Source organism: Alternaria metachromatica (genome assembly GCF_023757995.1).
Source record: "Alternaria metachromatica strain BMP 0045 chromosome Unknown scaffold_19, whole genome shotgun sequence".
NCBI lineage: Eukaryota > Fungi > Ascomycota > Dothideomycetes > Pleosporales > Pleosporaceae > Alternaria > Alternaria metachromatica.
This window is the reverse complement of record NW_026055510.1, coordinates 464,383-481,705: the sequence shown is the minus strand read 5'-3', so window position 1 is coordinate 481,705 and position 17,323 is coordinate 464,383. Positions and strand designations below refer to the sequence as shown.

Genomic DNA, 17,323 nt, shown 5'->3' with positions numbered 1-17,323 from the left:
CAAAAAAGTTGGCGATGTCGAAAAGTGAGGGCGGGCCGGGCGAAGTTCGGCTAGCGCATGGGCATCGGCGCTTGGCTCAGAGTTCACGCAGCATCACGAAAAGCTAGCTCTCGACGACGACCAGCACCCCCAACTCCCCACGCCCATCAGACAGCCATGGCCTCACGTCTTGCAAGGAGCGCGGTCGGTGAGTAGCACCTGCCCGATGATTCTGCGATGCCATTGACCCCGTGCTCACCCCAATAGGCGCCGCCCGTCTCCGCCCATCGCTCCCTCTCCGCGCCCTGCCCTCCATCGCCGTCCAGGCCCGCTACAACTCCAACCTGCCCCAGGAGGACCCCAAGAAGAAGGCCCAGACCGTCCTCGACTCGATACCCGTCCCCGGCAACAGCCCCCTCACCAAGGCCGCCGTCCTCTCCGCCGGCGCCGGTCTCAGTGTCGCCGCTATCAGCAACGAGCTCTACGTCGTCAACGAGGAGTCCATTGTCGCCCTCTCGCTCCTGACCATCTTCTGGGCCGTTGCCAAGTACGCCGGACCTGCCTGGGGAGAGTATGCGCAACAGCAGGCCGACAAGATCTCCGGCATCTTGAACGCTGCCCGCCAGGACCATACCACCGCTGTCAAGCAGCGCATCGAGAGCGTCCAGGACCTCGGCGGTGTCATTGACATCACCAAGACCCTCTTCGAGGTTTCCAAGGTGCGACGCGACGGCAGAGGACATGCAAGGACCACACACTGACAACCCCACAGGAGACCGCCCAGCTCGAGGCCCAGGCTTTCGAGCTCGAGCAGAAGACCGCCATCGCCGCCGAGGCCAAGTCCGTCCTCGACTCGTGGGTCCGCTACGAGGGCCAGGTCAAGCAGAGGCAGCAGAAGGAGCTCGCCGAGTCCATCATCGCCAAGATTGAGAAGGAGCTCGAGAACCCCAAGACCCTCAAGCAGATCCTTGACCAGAGCGTCACTGACATTGAGAGTATGTGGCATTGCATTTCAAACGTGCGGTATGAGCTAACAAGCAACAGGGATCGTCCAGAAGGCATAAGCGTCCTATAGCATCCACCAGTCAAGTCAATCAATGTTATATAAATCTGTGCAATAGTCAGACTCGTTCAATATAGAGTACCTCAGGCTGGGAAAAGGCCGAAATCGATTTCGTTCTGTCTCCTGAATACAAGTGTCTTTTCTGTCGCATCTTTCAGTTCGGTCTCAGACAAGGCGGGGCCATTGATTATCTGGAAACCCCCTTCTCACGTTTAGCATCGCCATAGCACCGAAGATTTCAACAGGCACCAGGCATTCAGAAGCGAGAGACGTTATACGAGCTTCATTGGGTATTGGACAAGACGAATTGACAAAGGAAACAGGTTTATTACCCCGCGAAGTTTACGAACCCACTACCTTCCCATTTCGTAACGACACCCAACCCAACAACATCCCTCTCCGTTCCCTCAACCCGTGCTGCCACCACTGCAGGTTCTGTCGATGACAACGAATGGCTTGGACCAAAGCGGCCAATGCTTCCGATACAGATCCGAGAAGTTGCGACGCGCCTCTATGTTGGCAAAAGAACTTGGCACCACCATCAGCCCAGTGACGATACACAAAGTACTGCGTGGAGCCCACTTTCGCATCCGCGTAGAGACGCATCTAAGCGTCGACTCCGCCATCTACAAAATCAACCTTTGCGCTCTCTTGGACCGCTGTGTTTTCACCCTTGAGGTAGCGGTGATGGTCTTTTTCGCGGTCCTCCACTTCTTCTTTACATCTGCATAGCGATCCTTACCTTCCCAATTCCCGACGCGCTGGTCGTTGACATCTGTGTCTAATGACACCCCAGCAGTACTCAGTAGCTTGATGAGTACAATGCTATCTGTATTTGGATGTGTTACTATCATTAATTCACTATGTGGTAGTGTTGTATCTAACAGGTTTAGCGCATATCTGACAATGAAAGTGGCGTGAGTGACCGAGCGAGTCTGTCTCTAGGCAGCCAGATATAGCAATTCCCTTACAAGTACTCAAAGTGACTGGCCGTTCGAAAAACGGGTCTCTACTCTATCATCTGCCCAATTACAAGATAAGCGGTCAAACGAACTCTAGTTCTACACTATCACTGAAGCCGTTGCCCACTCTCCACCATCGGCTCTATACGACCTGATAAACCGGCCACTGTTCTTCTAATCATACGTCTAACCGTCAGACCTAGTAGTCATGACAATAGTTTTCGGCGTCTGGCAGGCGTCGGCTCGTCAGCGCAAGCTGGCTCAAATCATGGCGAATCCTCGACACTCTGCCCCTTATTATCGAGGCCCTTCGCCAGCAGTTACTTACCAGAAGAACGGACTGGTGCAGATGGATCCCACTCCAGAGCATTTGCTCTCCAAGTAAGTACTATCTCCAAGGTCACGTCAGACGCTAATGTATTAGAACCCAACACAACGCGTCGACGAATCTCCTCTTGCTGCCTGCAGAGATTCGTAACATGATCTTTCAGGAAGTTCTAGGCGGCTTCCAGATATCAATGAACGTCCCCGGACTCGATATTTGGCAAAATGGTGGTGATGACTACAAGCCTGGAGAACTCCGAAAGCTCGCGTTTGTGCTGCCATACGTATGCCGCCAGATCTATACAGAGACCGCTCTATTACCTTACGCACTCAACACGTTCGTCGTGAGCTGCCGTTCCCACCGCGATGCCTTTGCCGGAAACCGCAACCAAGCCCAACTAGAAGCCATACAAACTATCCAAGTTAATAACCCCTTCCTTTTTGATTCGGTCAACGGGACGGGGTTTGGAGGCTGCTCACGGTACGCACGAGGATGTAGTTGCCCGTTCGAGTGGAAATCCTACCGTTCTCGTTCCCCACCACCGTTAGCTATGCCGTTCACGCTCCTATTCCCGAACTTGCGGCGAATTTGGATTGAAGTTGACGTCACTGAAACTGGTTCCGACATCCATTTCGTCAAGTTGTTGGCGCAGCATGCTGGCTTCAAGGATTGGAAGGATTATGTGACGATGCGGGAGCGTGGTGTCCTTGAGGTCGTCGAAATCGTTGACCCTGTCGAGATCGATGACGAATAGCTCCTGATCCAGGTTCGGCAGGGCGCGTCTATCAAGATGCTGTCAACTGTATTGGCCCGAGGTTGAGGCTGTCGTCATCGGTTGGCTGTTTGTAAGAGCGTCCGGATTCAGGAAGCTTTGGTATGTTGGGATGACTCACACTACAGTCAAAGATGTTATTGGCCTTGTTTTGACAGAGTATCTAGCGCTCATGTATAATCAAACTATTGATTCAAAGTGTCACATGACAATAGTCTTCAAGCTCGTATAGTCTGCCAAACAAAACGATACATTCACTGACATTGTCTCTGACCAATTTCGAGAATGCACGAAGAGAGAATCGCTACGAGAAGTTCTTACTCTTGGAGTAATTTAATAGCACAGTGAATGAGACTTTCCATTTCCAGATACGTATGGCTCTTGACTGTCTGCGCTAGTCGCGGTTTGACCAGTCGCATGCTTATCGCAACAAACCCTTCGCACCTTCTCAGATTCTCAACTAACGCCATCATGAATCCAAAGTTGAGCGCCCGTCCTGATAATGCCCTGCCAAATCCAGGGAATACTCCAGCGTATCTGCGCCCTCGGTAGGGAATAGAGCGATCAACATAGCAATAATTAACTGACCAAACACAGTACACAATCCAACGCGCGTACACGTCTTCTCGCACTGCCTGCAGAGATTCGCGAAAATATTTACAAGTTTACACTCATTACCAACAAGGAGGTCACCGTCTACAAGGGACGCGTCAAGTTCGACCGCGGACTAGCCCCCCACGCCCTCGCTTTACTAACGACTTGTCGACAAATCTACATTGAATCGCGCCTGGTATTCTACTCCGGAAACAATTTTAAGTTTCCCTACGACACCTTCCTCGACCGCTACTGGGCCGGGAAGTGCGCGCTCTCGCGCGAACAGTTGGAAACTATCCAGAGCGTTGTTCTCTACAAGTCATGGATTTACTTCTGGAACGGAAGACATTGGGAATTTCCCTGGACGGCGTGTATGAGGACTTTTCCAAACTTGAAGAAGATTGTGTTGCAGGGGGTTACTTTGACGTTCATGTTAGAGCGTGATGCTGTGGTGGGAGGGAGCACCACTTGGGTGGAGTACCTCGAGATCCAGAAGGGTATCAAGCTTGAGGTCATCACCGAAGATCATTCCCAGGCTGGGTAGCTGGCGAACTCATCAGTCATCAATATCCAGGATAAGGGATGCGATAAGTTTTTCTGTGATGGAGATAGATTAATGGGATCGATAGCATGTAGTCAGCGGGTAGGATTCCGGCGATCTCATACATTGCTGGTTGTAGCCTAGGCAATGCACCTGCTCTCAGCATTTCGCACCTCACAGAAACCATAGCACAAACCAACAGTCAATGAGCACAGTTAGTCGTCTTACGACAAGTCGCGGTGTACAAGAACAAATGCTAGATTGAGGGGTATGTAACACCAAAACTCGCATGCTCCGACAGCAGCAGCAAAGATCAACACCATACAGTACCGTGCGCAAACGAGATACATGCCCCAAACATACAGGAAGAAGGTTGACACACACACAAGGGAAAAGCGACTGCCAGATACAAATGCCCGCAAGACATGAGAAGACCATAAGGGGTGAAATTGTCGAATCGGGTCGAAGGGAGCCCAGAGCTCCAGGTAATGCATGCTTTCGCTGCTATGCTATGCTGAACTGAACAATCGGTCGTCGTTTTTGGAAGATGTAAAGGTGGTTGTTTTGGTGGTTGGGTATACGGGAAAGGGGGTTCGTCGTGAGGAAGGTCGTGACAAGAAGGAGGGTATCGATGGAAAAGAAGTGGGCGAGTCGAGCGGCCGAGGCTATGGCCACCAGTTCATCCTCTTGTAGCTCTCAATGACCTCTTCGACCTTTTCTTTGGTGATCTTCTCTACGTTGTATCTGGTGGTTTGTTAGTATATCGCTGGCTTAATCTTCTATGTGAATAGTGGTGTGACTTACTTGAAGCCCGTCTCCTTCTCGAACAGACTCCCGTCCATGCTCAGATCCGCATCTTTCAGCAGCTCCTTCTCCATGTACGGTGTCAACGGTGTCGATTGGCTGATGCCGGCTTTTTGTTGCAGTTCTGCCCAAGGGTCTAGCGTCTCGTCGTTGACTTCGTCGACGACATGGTCGAGGTTCAATCGTGCAAAGGCTGAGATGAGTGTGCCATGGAAGCCGGTTTCGATGTTGAAGATCTTACCCATGAGCTGGGCAGTGTCTTTTTGGGCTAAACGTCATGTCAGTACTGCAATAGATCGGATATAGTCTGGAGAGGCTTACAGTGATTCGCATGATCGACAATGTTGAACGTAGGCGCCGGCCTGCGTCCCGCGGGCCCCTTCATGTACCACTCGACACCATGCCACAGCGCCCTTGTAGAGTCTTCAATGTGCACCAGGTTCGTCTTCAGGTCTTCTTTCCACAGGAAGCGCATCTCCTTTCCTTTGCTCTGGTATACCCTCGCCATGCAAAGCGCCGTGCTCAGGTATTTGCTCGTGTACGGTCCGTAGACGTGTGCCATCCTCATCACTATCAGGTTCAATCCTTCGATCTTGGCCAGGTCCTCCTCAGCCTTGAGCTTCCATTTCGCGAGATTTGACCAGGGCTTCGGCTTGTCTGACTCTTTGCTGGGTGCGCTGTCGGGCTTGTAGACCATGCCGGTGCTGACTTCGAGGAAGCATTTGACCTTGCGTTTCGCGGCTTCGCGGCCAATGGCCATGGACAGGCCGTAGGAGCGGAGCTCGTAGACCTTCTCGTCTTGGGCGAAGCGGGTCTCGCCGCCGCAGTTGAAGACATAGTCGAATTCGGCGCCGCCTTCACGGTCGAATATTCGCGGGAGGGATTCTGTAAGGTTCGAATTAGCCTCGAACGTCTTGTTGTAGACATCCCTTGGACCCAGAGACATGGTCAGGGGTACGCACTCTCCTGCGCCGCATCCGCCTGTATGAACCGCTCTCTTGAGCACGCCTCCTTGAATTCAGGTGCAAGCCATGCCAGCTCCGGGAGATGTTTGTCGACGATGCGAATCTGCGAGGCGAGGTTGTTGTCGTGGATGTACTTGGTGAGGTGTCGCCCGGTGTAGCCTAATGCACATGGTCAGCCCTCGTGGCATGCTTGGGTTGTGCCCAGCGCGAGCCTTACCCAACCCTCCTATTATCAGCACCGAAGGCTTTTCTGAAGCCATTTCTGGGGTCGCGTATGTTCGTGATCTGCGTCTCCTGTGCGCGCAAGAAGAGATCGCTAGGGGATTCTGAAGGGCGCAGTGGGCGGATGGTGTCTGCTAAGGCCAAAGTCGGGGGTGGAGATTTGAGCGGTGCGGATCGCGCTCAGACCGTCTTTGCGAGGAACCAACTGGCGAGGGACAATATCACGGCTGCTATAGGCGAAGCGTCTTGCTGCGATCGTCTGTCTTGCTCACGTTGGAAGAAAGATAACACGCGGCGTTCGTGATCGCGGGCGTCGAGCTGGAACGAGAGGGACTAACCACGAAGAGAGATACTCCAAGTAGGATACCGCGGCACCACAACGATGTCATATAACTCAGGCCCAATATGCGCGACTCATTGACCTGCAGGAGGGGGGCAGTCAGGCCGATATTTAAATGTGCACACCCAAGCCCGGCGATAATTCTCTTCGCAAGAGGCCACCCCCATCACTGAGGCTCAAAAACCAACTATGGCCGCCAGTAGCAGTCATGGTCGGGCACTTGTGGCTGATCCAATGCACACCATAGTGGTCCGCTCCGCAAGCAAGTCGACCGAGATTATGTGGGCTTCGTATGTAGCGAGCCCGCGACAATTGTATTGAAGGCGCCCGCCGCCACCCGCCACGTTATGCAACTTGGGCACGAGCACACAATGCGATCCGCTCCACCGTATCCCCTCATATTCACAGCATGACGTTTGCTGTTCCTATCTCCTGGATACATAGCGGTTGTCGCGGGAGATGTACAAGAAGCGGGCGGTGAACGACGGCGCGCTCCCGCAGTGCTGGACCTTGTCTCGAGCTTCAATACTTTGGGCGCATGACAGCCCGACAGTGGGGGTGAACTCCCCCTGAGTTCACACCAACAGAGCTATCAGGCAATCCCTGACTGACGTAGCCATAATCCTTGGGCGTTCTCCGACGTTGTGTACGATGTGTAAGCCACACTCGCCATCCTTCAACGAGCGATTACCGAATAAAAAGCAAACAAGTGCGGAGCCGCGAGGTTTGTCGCTAAATCGCCTTCCCCTTTACAGACACGATGCTGGGGTTGTCCTTCTAGCTTAACGTCTAGCCTGCATAAAACCCTCGCTTCGTAACAAGTTCAGATGACTTCTACTAGGCTAGGCACCGTGACAAGAAGTTCGGCTCGTAGCATTGCCGATATGTATTCAATATTATGGTCATTGAGTCAAGTAAGACCTCGTAGCGGCTGACTTAGACGGCACGAATGCCGTCAGATGTTGCTGTGATTCCGCGGAATGGGGACTACTCATCAGCCCAACGCCCTCGTCGGCGACTAAAGATTTATTGTCAAGCCTATGGACGGCGCCTCCAACATACACAGTTCGTACCGGCGATGTGTCATGCAGCTCCGGGCTCCGAGGGCCTGTCGGCGCCGGGTGCCGTAGCACACGGCGTGCGAATCTAGAGATCTCTTCGATCTGTACCTCCTATCAATAAATGTAACGCAGGTACCCAAGCCGTATCATTGGCTGCGACGCACTTTCTTACACCGCTCTATGCCATCCATCGTGATTGTGCGACTGGCCGACATGCAGTTTGCATCCAGAGCAGGCTGTGTGACGGTGCATTGCAAGACAGGCATGCATGCACAACCTCGGAGTCGAACAGCAGTTCATGCATAGAACGTCACTAAGGATGGTGATCGTCCCGCACTTGCATATGCATCAGTAATCCTTTTCAGCTGAGTCTCTATTTGATATGTTGCTGTAGATGACTGGCTAGATCGCAGAGCAACTATGAATATCTTAAAGCTATGCAGTGGACTCCCTGAAGTAAAATGAGATCGCAAAGTCATATCGCATGCTCGCCGAACCGTACCACCCATGCCCTTTCATACGGAAATAGTACTAAATGCCATCGTGCTTTTCTTCGCCGCATGTCGCCCAGTCAGTCTCACCCTATGATGCTGTGTGCACCCGATGCAAATCTAAGAAGATGTCCGAAGACAAGGAAACCCCGCCTTGTATGCATGCTTTGCTCTAAAACTCCCAGGTCTCGTCGACTGACTTGATGGCCCAGTCGAACTTCTCGCGGAGTGTCTTGGAAAAGAACTTCTCGATGGGTACGTCGAACTTCTTGGAGAAGACCACAGTGAGACGAGGGTCGATGTAGTTCTAGTTGCGGTTAGTCAGAGATCATGCAAGATGGACGGGGAGTGACTTACGATCTTGGACGTGCCAAGGGCAACCTCCTTGTTGCCCTCCTTATCCTCCATCTGGATCTTCATGTTCTCAATGCGCTGGTTGAGCTTGTCGATGTTACCCTCCAGCTTGTCGACTGTTGGACCCTTGCCCTCAGCTTCGACCTTGCCAGTCTTGTTCTCCTTCTTGTACTTGGCGGCCAGCTCATTCACCTTCTCCATACGCTCCTCGAGCTCCTTAGGCTTCATCTCCTTCTCGCCGTCGGCCTTGAGCTTCTCGTTCTCTTTTTCGAACTTCTTGATGATCTTTTGTCGCATCTCTTCGATCTCTGCCTCCTGGTGCTGTTTGACCCACTCCATATCGAGGTCTTCGGGTCGCTCAAAGTACTCAGCACCCTTCTTCTTCTTGATCTTCGGGTCCACGTCGATCATCATCATCTTGGTCCTCCAAACCTGATAGCGAAGACCATTAATCTGACGGAAGTTAGCATTGTAAAACAGGGGAATGTGCGACGATAACATACCCTCTCGTTCATCTTCTCGATGGAGGTTGCGTGACTGGCAGCGACAGTACGCTTGTGGTTACACAGGATGGCAACTTCACGATTGGCATCGTTGTAAGCCTTCACCTTCTCCTGGACTGTGCCAGTAGCCTTCATCTCCTTGAGCAGCCGGGCCATTGTGTACGAGGCGTTGTAGGTACGGAAGACCTTTGCGGTGAGACCAGGCATGTAGCTTGTCAGATGCTTGTTGAGACCCGACGTAGTCAATCGATCGAAGATGTCATCGCCTGTGGTCTTGGGCTCCTTCTTGAACAGCTTCAGGTTCTTGAAGACTTGCGGATCGACCTTGACTTCGTCGTAGAACCGAATACTGTCTTTACCCAAGAAGTCAAAGATGACAGTCTCCGGCGGCTTCAGAGTGATATGCTGAAACTTGAGCGAGCAGCAACCGACCGTATCAGCCTCATCCTCTCCCTTCTCGTTACCAGCACGGAGGGCGAACTGATCAATGAGGTAGATGGCGGTAGCACGTTGACGATCAGCCATCATCTTGGAGTTGAGATCTTTGCGGTAGTCTTTGCGGATGCGGTCGATGTGCTTCTTGAGTTCTCGCGCCTTCTCGAACTTCTTGAAATCGCTCTGGCCCTTGATGTCGGAGTTGGCAGCGAGCATGACGTACTTGTAAGCACTGTTGATGTTTTCTTGCCACATAGCCAGCCATGTGCCTTCGTGATCGTGCTTGACCGCCTTCCATTTGTGACCCGCGGGTGGCTCAGGGACTTTGGCATTCTCGCCAATGTTGATGGTGATCTGCTCGGGCATAACGCGCTCCTTTACACGACCGGTCTTGGGATGCTCGCCACGACCACGGAAAAGACCGGGGGGTTCAACGCGGAAGTTGCCGACCTTTTGCTTGCGACCGTCCCACAGGCAGTACATGTACTGAGCCTCAGCAGCCTCCTTCTCAGCCTTGAGCGCTTTCTTCTCAGCTTGTGAGAGAGCCTTCTTCTTGGCGCGCTCCGCGTCGAACCATTCGAAGATGGGCTTGAAGTCGCACTTCTCAAACTTCTTGATCTTGACTGTGTTTCCATCTTTGTCCTTGCCGTGTCCAGTCTTATCCAGAACCTTCGTAAAGTCCTCGAAGAAGTTTTTGTTGAAGGTAGGGTTCTCGACGTTGTGGGTGGAGTTCAGCATGCTTCCGTAGAAAGTAGCTACCTCTTCGGCGTCCTTGTGCAGGGTAACAGGTACACCATCGTACACCAGTTTGACGTGTTTGGGAAGCGGCTCGTACTCGGGAGGAAAGACAACACCGGCGTGTTCCAGCGTGTCCCACTTCTTGGTGCCATCACTCTTGCCTGGGTCCTCCCACCAGCGGTACTCTTCCTCCTCGTTCTCAGCCTCCTCGTCCTGCTCAGTCTCCTCTTTCTTGACTTTGCCCTTGCCCTTCTTGACAGGCGCGGCGGCGGCGGCAGGCTTCGCTTTGGTGGCTTTCTTCGGGGCGGCCTTTTTGGCGAGCGGCGCGTCAGAATCGGACTCTTCCTTCTTGACTCCGTTTGTCTTCTTGGCCGGCGCCTTCTTCTTCGCAAGAGGAACGTCGTCGTCGCTATCGCTTTCTACCTTTTGCTTGCGCTTCGGGGCAGCCTTCTCCTTGCTGCGCATGGCCTTAGCCTCCTTTGCGGCGGCCTTCTCGATAGACTCCTTCTTCTTAGTGAGCTTCGTGGCGAGAGGCACGTCGGAGTCGGCAGACTCTCCGATTTGTTCGGCGCTTGCTTTGGGGAGCACCCTGGCCTTGAGAGGCACATCGCTGAGTTCTGAATCGGAGTCGTCCTGGGTGGGTTTTGCTTGCTGTGAGGTTCGCCGCCGCTTGCTCTGCTGGAAAGTTAGTCCAGCTTAACGCGCGTGAATTTCATCAAGGGCGACCTACCAAAGGCTTGTCGTCATCCTCGGAGCTACTGGCGTCCTTGTACGATTTGCTGTTTGTGACGCGGCTGCGCGACTTGCGCTTTCCGTTGGCGCCGTTGGTCTCGGGCGCATCGATATCCATCTTGTCGTCGTCGGCGACTGGACCCATACGGATTGAGATGCCGGGCTCGACGTGACCGTTGGAAGGGACTTGGGCGTCCATTTTTCGGTCTTCTTCTTTGGTGATCTGTTCGTTGGACTTTGCTGTTGGAAAAGTTTCGTTAGCCATTTTGCGTCTTTAGTAGAGGCGCACTGGTTGCGCTACGTTGGGTAAGGTAGCGAGGGAGGAGGTTGGTAATAGTTGGGAGGTGAGAGGGTGGAATTTGACAAGGGCGATCGGGGCGCGTGAGAGGGAGATAGCCGTGGCGCGTGGAGATAGCGCAGATTGCTGGGCGCACTCACCTTGGTTCTTTCCTCTCACAAGAGGAGTGTCGTCGTCTGAAGAGGACATGATGGAAGAGACAGGCGCGCGCCGGGATTGCGGATAATAAAAAACAGAACGGGCGTGCTCAGCGAGATCTGGCGCAGATCGAGGAAACCTAGTGGGAACGAAAGAGCGGAGCCCGTGGAAGGGTGAGAGTTGTGGAGAGACGCGCGCCACTTGCGGGCAAACACGTCGTGCGATTGAGGCGATGTTGAAGTTTGAGGCAGCAGGGACGAAGGGAATAGACGAGGGCGGACAGAGGATGCTGAGTTAAGTGAAGCGCAGCCAGGGAGCCATTGCCCAGCTGTGCTTCACTAAGTCCACCAGCGCACGGGCGTTCGGCCTTTGCAGCAGATGCGTAACCTCACCATCGATCGATGCACTAGGACGTTGCAAATCGGCTACCAGAGGACACAGCCATTGTGCAAGCTGCTTGCTTTTCCTACAATACGGAACATGCGGAACGGTGCGTCAAGGCTTTGGTGGGTGCCTAGTTGGTGCCTGCCACCTGTTCCTCCATTGTTCGTGCCTATGTCCTCCTAATGTTGTCACGACGATGTCGTCTTTGGAGCCATTTTCAGACTCCTCGGACTTCAGCATGGTTCAAAGACACACTATACACTGCACGCAGACTGCCACGAGCGTGGCGGCGCTGGTGAGAGGGACCGCATCCGGTGTCCTTTGCTGGATCTCTCACGTGACACTTGGCGTGTTAGCGCGGAAAGCAATTCAGTGTCCCGACTGCCCGATGAGAGCTTCCGCTCAGCAAAGACAGCAGTGAAGCACCACCACCGGCTGTCGCCATCTCCACTCATCTCAATCCGTAGCCATGATGCTGTCACGAGCTGCGCGCCCGGCCTTCAAGGCGGGCATGGCCGCCGCCGCCGCCCGGTACGCTCCCACCTCAGCCCGCAGCTTTTCTCGCGCTCTGCGACCCCCCATTGCCGGAGCCATTGCATCGCCCGCTGCATCGAGTGCTGACTGCAACTTGTGTATCTAGGCCCGCCACCCTCTCCGTCTCCAACGCTGCCGGCTATGCCACCCTCCGTGAAATCGAGGGCCGTCTCAAGTCGATTCGCAACATCGAGAAGATCACCAAGACCATGAAGGTCGTCGCCTCCACCAAGCTCACCCGTGCCCAGAAGGCCATGACCGAGTCCCGCAAGTACGGCCAGACGTCCAACACCGTTTTCGAGAGCGCCGAGACCAAGCCCATCGAGAGTGAGGGCAAGAAGAACCTGGTCATCGTCTGCAGCTCCGACAAGGGCCTCTGCGGTGGTATCCACTCGGGAATGTCGAGGAAGGTCAGGGCTATGCTCCAACAGAATTCTGACATTGAGTTGGCTGTCATTGGCGAGAAGTGCAAGGCGCAACTTGGTCGTTCCAACGGAAAGAACATGGTCCTGTCCTTCGCCGGTGCCGGAAAGGACGTTCCTACCTTTGCCGACTCCCTGCACATTGCCGACCAGATCTCCATGCTGCCCACCGAATACGCTTCCATCAAGATCGTCTACAACAAGTTCATCAACGCTTCGAGTTACGAGGCCACCATCCAGGAGGCCTACTCTGAGGAGGCTATTGCCCAGTCTGGTACGTCACACCTCCAAGTAGCAAAATTCATGTCTGACAATCTATCTAGCCAACTTCTCTGCTTTCGAGATTGAGGATGAGGTTCTCCCCAACCTCCGCGAGTACGCCCTTGCCAACTCGCTCTTCTGGGCGCTGGCTGAGGGTCACGCTTGCGAGCAGTCTGCGCGTCAAAACGCCATGGACAATGCTTCCAAGAACGCTGGAGACATGATCAACAAGTTCCAGATTCTCTACAACCGAACGCGTCAAGCCGTCATTACTGGCGAACTTGTCGAGATTATTACCGGTGCGGCTGCTTCCGAGGGTTAAGCGCTCCAGGAGCTTTAGACTTGATATCCCAATGATCTGGTTCCATCTCCCTCATGGGCTGTGTAGAATAACCATCTGTTCATAGCTCTTTTGTACCAGCCAGTTCGTGGAAAACATTCATGGTTGAATCTTGTGCTTTGTGTCATGTCTGCTTCTCGACCGCATCTACGCTGCGGCCTACGTCACATCTGGGCAGCACCGTGCAGATCTAGGTACTGTCATGCTCATCACGTGTGTCAGCTCTCCTGCTCATTGTCGTCGCAGAAATGCAGGCTAAGATGACCAGCCACCTCAAAGAGCGCCTCGGCATCCTCCGTCCTCGCTACAACCTCCACGCCAGATCGGAAACGGTCGCTTGGATAAACACCACGCGGATGTGTGCTGCAGTGCAGCGCGATCGGCCTCGGATCTAGATCAATCATCTGCAAGTTGGCGTGTGTGTGATATATCTCATCATGGTCCAACAGCAAATTGGCAAAGCTAATGTCCGGCTTACAGTGCCGACCTGTCCCTGAGCTGTAGGTCATGAGTCGCAGACAACGGCAGAGGAAAAAATCGCCGGCAGACGACTACACCACTACTCAGTGAGGCAGCAACTATGCACACCAACAGCCATGAGACTGCAAATCAAGCTGTCTGCACGAGGGTTCTTCAAACCTTATGCGTGCTTCAACCCCAATGACGGCAAGTGTTTGCGTACCTGACCTTCTTCGGCGCGCTAAGGGTAGGGATAGCTGGTTTATGAAACGTAACCTGCATTCGAAACGAACTCGCCCCTCTTACCACACCCTCACCCGCAGAAATAGTACGTCAGGCCTAGTCAGGCACGGTCAGGCCCTTGAGGCATCATATAATATGGCCCATTATGGGCGTTCGCACATTGCTTTTAATCCCGTTCGTTAATTCTCCACAAAGCGCTCTGGTAGCGGCCTGGCATCTACCCTGGAACTGTCCCGACGTCTCAATACCATCGACAAGAGGAAAGCGCACCTGCATTATTGCCTTTACTGCTTACGCCGCTACCAATTCAACAAGTCTTGACGACCTCAACCCTGGAGCCGGCTTCACTTTTTTCATTCTTTGAGGCTGCGCTTCTCTCTTTTCGTTCCGCCTCTATCCGGTTTGCTTCACGCCCAAGGTCACATTCGCAACTACAATTCAATCGCTGCTTGTCCTTCAATCAAGTTCGACCCACAGTCAGCGATCCGCAACTTCGAACGTCTGAGCAATATGTTGGCGCAGGCTGGAACCTACATGTTGAAAGCGAAAATGCAGGCTCTCAAGGATCTGTATGCTAGTCGACACTACACGCAGTGCGCAACTTTTGGAGAGCGTTTGCTGGGCGACATCAATGACAAGGTATGTAAAAGTAATAGTACGCCGCGTACCTTCCATGAACGGAAGGTTGCCAAAGCAGGCGCAACACGTGAGGAGCAAGTGCTAACGAATAATAGATCCATCCCATCCACTCCGCTTATCTGAACTTCTACATCGCACTCTCTCACGATACACTGGCAAGAGAAGCTACCCTCAAGAACCGCTACAAGGAACTGAACGCGGCGGAAAAGTACTACAATGAGACCATTGTCGCTCTTACACCACCTTCGCCATCTTCCACTGCGCCGATGGAGGACGACGACCAGCCTCTGACACCAGACTCTGCAACCATCCCCAACGAACAGACTTGGTTCCGGCGGTCATCCAGAGTCAGGTCTTTTGACTCGACCAGCAGCTATCGCAGCTCGACCTCAAGCACAGATTCCTACGCCTTCGATCTGGAGGTAGACCCAGATCTTGCGCTGAGGAACTTCCGCTTCCCATCCCCACCCGGCAAAAACGTGGAATGGGACTCGTGTGCCGACCCTAGACCCTTGTCCCGCCACATCAAGAACGACAGTATCCTGTCACCGTTATCCACAGAGCATGTGCGATCGAAACCAGGGGTCCAGCTGCCGAGTGGCACCCCCGCCTTTGTCCGCATGGTAGAGGGCCATCTTACTAGTGTGCGGACCCTAAAAGAGACGACCGGTGTCCGTGGTGTGCGTTTCGCATTCCCGACTCCCTCGCCATCCCCCACCAAGTCGCAGTTCAAAGATCCTCGCAGCAGCTGCATGCTGACAGACGAGGAACGGGAGAAGCTGCAACAGAAGAGGAAGAACATGACATGGCGCCCACGCTTCAACCCTGAAAGCGTGCAGAAGCTGTGCAGCGATGCGCTGGCAGAGCTCTCGTAGCTGTCGGCATGTCCTTTCGTGGAAACCTTCCCAACTATCGGTCGCAACGATTCAACGCGGATGACGCACGAATATGCCCATACATTATGTCACGGTCAACGAGACACACAACTCCTATACGACTTTCTTTGATGTTCATTTAGCAAGGTGTCCCAGGTGGACAAACTCTCATATACCCCAGTTGATACTTGTCGGTTTCGTTTTGTGTAAAGCTATGATTTGTGTATAAATACGCGTCAATTACGAATGTCTAGTTGTATCAATAGAAGCAAGCTTGTTTTTCTCTCTAGACTGTACTTCGATCTTGTTCTAGCATAGACATCAACGTCATTGAGTACGTTTTGAGTTTGAGGTACCAGATCATACACATGAAACCTGCTCCCTTAATGCGAGATGTGATGTGAAAGTATGGTGTAATGATTTATTATGCCTTTTTGACAACCGCTCAAAGGCACAATGCCAGATGGACTAATCCATGCAAAAGAAGTCGCTCCGTGATATCGTAGACTTTTCGAAACCCGCCACCGTAATGCCCTAAAACGCCGTTGCAATGCAAATTCTTCCACACTCTCGTTCCGAAGACCTCCTACTTTTGCATCTCATCCAGTCCCCTCTTAATCCTCTGACACTTGATCTTGAGCAGCTTGACACTCTCCAAAAACAGCTCGTCGCTCTCCCACTGGCCAGTGCTTTCTACCTTGAAGATGAAATGGTCTCGTATCCGACCCAGCTTCACTTTGTCTTTGAATTCGGGATGTCTTAAGCATTCTCTGCTGACGGTGTCGTTCATGGCGTTCTCGACTACAGCCTTGGGCTCGCCTTCCTTGCCTTCCAGCTCGGCGTGTTTCTGAGCATCCTCGGAAGTGACCTTGTCGAGCTTGATGACGCCCCGGGGGAAGCAGCGCGCGAATTTCTTTGCGTCGGCGCCGATGATGGGTTTCGTGATGTCGATGGTAGGCATAAGGCGGTACGAAGCCGTTGCGACGGGCGAGAACTTGGCATGGTCTTGTCCGATACCCTTGATAGCGTGCATGCTGAGACAAATGCTCTGCCCTGGCCTCATCTTTGCGATCAGGATATCTGGGTTGGTAGACCGGATTTCTTTCCCTTCGCTTTGCGCAAACTTCTCCTCTTGACGGCCGTGGGGTTGGAAGACGATATCTTTAGCGTAGACATTGTGGCCGACGTAGAGCTTATCGGGATCGGTCTCTCCAGCTACTGCTCGTTGCAGACCGCCCTCTTGCCATGTGCATTCCACGTCTAGTCGCAGCGCAATGGTGTTGTAGTCTGAAGGTGTTCCGGAGCCCTCGTCGTCGTCTGTGGGCTTCTTGTACCATTTCAGCCAGCGGAGACCCTCGCGGTCGCCGCAGAGGGGAATCAGGCCGAGGCGGTGGGCGAGCACTTCGTCTTGGATGATGGATGTGTTTTGGTAGATGAAGACGTCTTCTATGGCGAGCGTAGGGATTTCGGAGAGGAGAATGCGGCGGAAGGCGTTTGCGACCGAGGTGTCGATTCCAGTGAGGGAGAACTCGGCGTTGTTGGGGACAAATTTGTGGAAGGTGACGTTGAAGTTCTGAACCTTTGGTTAGTACGTGGTCACGTATTTTTGACGTGAATCTGGTCGCGCATACCTCCTTGAAGTATTCCAAGTCCCATTCGTGGTTCTCGCCCGGCCAGTGTCCTGGGAAGTCGGTAGACTGCTGGTTGGTGACGGTCTCTGGACCAACTCCAAGCGTCTAATCGTGGCATTAGCAAAAGATCAACCCCATATTCCAAGTCGCGTAAGTACCTTGCGCTTGATCTGCTCCTGTGCACTCGGCGTCGACATGGTTGCGGTGTTGGGGTCAAG

The 17,323-nt window shown here is 53.2% G+C and overlaps 7 protein-coding genes across 7 annotated transcripts; 4 read left to right on the top strand and 3 right to left on the bottom strand.

Moving 5' to 3' along the window:
• Positions 1 to 156: 156 nt before the first annotated feature.
• Positions 157 to 1,043, top strand: ATP3 (atp3 gamma subunit of the F1 sector of mitochondrial F1F0 ATP synthase; the record flags this gene model as incomplete). The annotated part of the gene is made up of 4 exons (XM_049334550.1): positions 157 to 187; positions 247 to 698; positions 752 to 974; positions 1,024 to 1,043. The coding sequence occupies 4 exons, from the start codon at positions 157 to 159 to the stop codon at positions 1,041 to 1,043; spliced, it is 726 nt and encodes a 241-aa protein (XP_049186436.1).
• A 2,529-nt stretch (positions 1,044 to 3,572) lies between these two features.
• Positions 3,573 to 4,239, top strand: J4E83_007646 (uncharacterized protein; the record flags this gene model as incomplete). Its single annotated transcript, XM_049334549.1, has 2 exons — positions 3,573 to 3,583; positions 3,699 to 4,239. 2 exons carry the CDS (start codon positions 3,573 to 3,575, stop codon positions 4,237 to 4,239), a joined length of 552 nt encoding a protein of 183 aa, XP_049186435.1.
• Positions 4,240 to 4,901: 662 nt separating this feature from the next.
• J4E83_007645 (uncharacterized protein) lies at positions 4,902 to 6,265 on the bottom strand (the record flags this gene model as incomplete). Its single annotated transcript, XM_049334548.1, has 5 exons — positions 4,902 to 4,980; positions 5,041 to 5,308; positions 5,362 to 5,925; positions 6,003 to 6,164; positions 6,223 to 6,265. The coding sequence occupies 5 exons, from the start codon at positions 6,263 to 6,265 to the stop codon at positions 4,902 to 4,904; spliced, it is 1,116 nt and encodes a 371-aa protein (XP_049186434.1).
• A 2,026-nt stretch (positions 6,266 to 8,291) lies between these two features.
• Positions 8,292 to 11,368, bottom strand: J4E83_007644 (uncharacterized protein; the record flags this gene model as incomplete). The annotated part of the gene is made up of 5 exons (XM_049334547.1): positions 8,292 to 8,426; positions 8,477 to 8,926; positions 8,977 to 10,824; positions 10,880 to 11,121; positions 11,320 to 11,368. The coding sequence occupies 5 exons, from the start codon at positions 11,366 to 11,368 to the stop codon at positions 8,292 to 8,294; spliced, it is 2,724 nt and encodes a 907-aa protein (XP_049186433.1).
• An 802-nt stretch (positions 11,369 to 12,170) lies between these two features.
• Positions 12,171 to 13,240, top strand: J4E83_007643 (uncharacterized protein; the record flags this gene model as incomplete). Its single annotated transcript, XM_049334546.1, has 3 exons — positions 12,171 to 12,232; positions 12,342 to 12,931; positions 12,981 to 13,240. 3 exons carry the CDS (start codon positions 12,171 to 12,173, stop codon positions 13,238 to 13,240), a joined length of 912 nt encoding a protein of 303 aa, XP_049186432.1.
• Positions 13,241 to 14,470: 1,230 nt separating this feature from the next.
• On the top strand, positions 14,471 to 15,474 carry J4E83_007642 (uncharacterized protein; the record flags this gene model as incomplete). Its single annotated transcript, XM_049334545.1, has 2 exons — positions 14,471 to 14,599; positions 14,695 to 15,474. 2 exons carry the CDS (start codon positions 14,471 to 14,473, stop codon positions 15,472 to 15,474), a joined length of 909 nt encoding a protein of 302 aa, XP_049186431.1.
• Positions 15,475 to 16,060: 586 nt separating this feature from the next.
• Positions 16,061 to 17,302, bottom strand: J4E83_007641 (uncharacterized protein; the record flags this gene model as incomplete). Its single annotated transcript, XM_049334544.1, has 3 exons — positions 16,061 to 17,047; positions 17,106 to 17,210; positions 17,264 to 17,302. The coding sequence occupies 3 exons, from the start codon at positions 17,300 to 17,302 to the stop codon at positions 16,061 to 16,063; spliced, it is 1,131 nt and encodes a 376-aa protein (XP_049186430.1).
• Between the last annotated feature and the right edge of the window lie 21 nt (positions 17,303 to 17,323).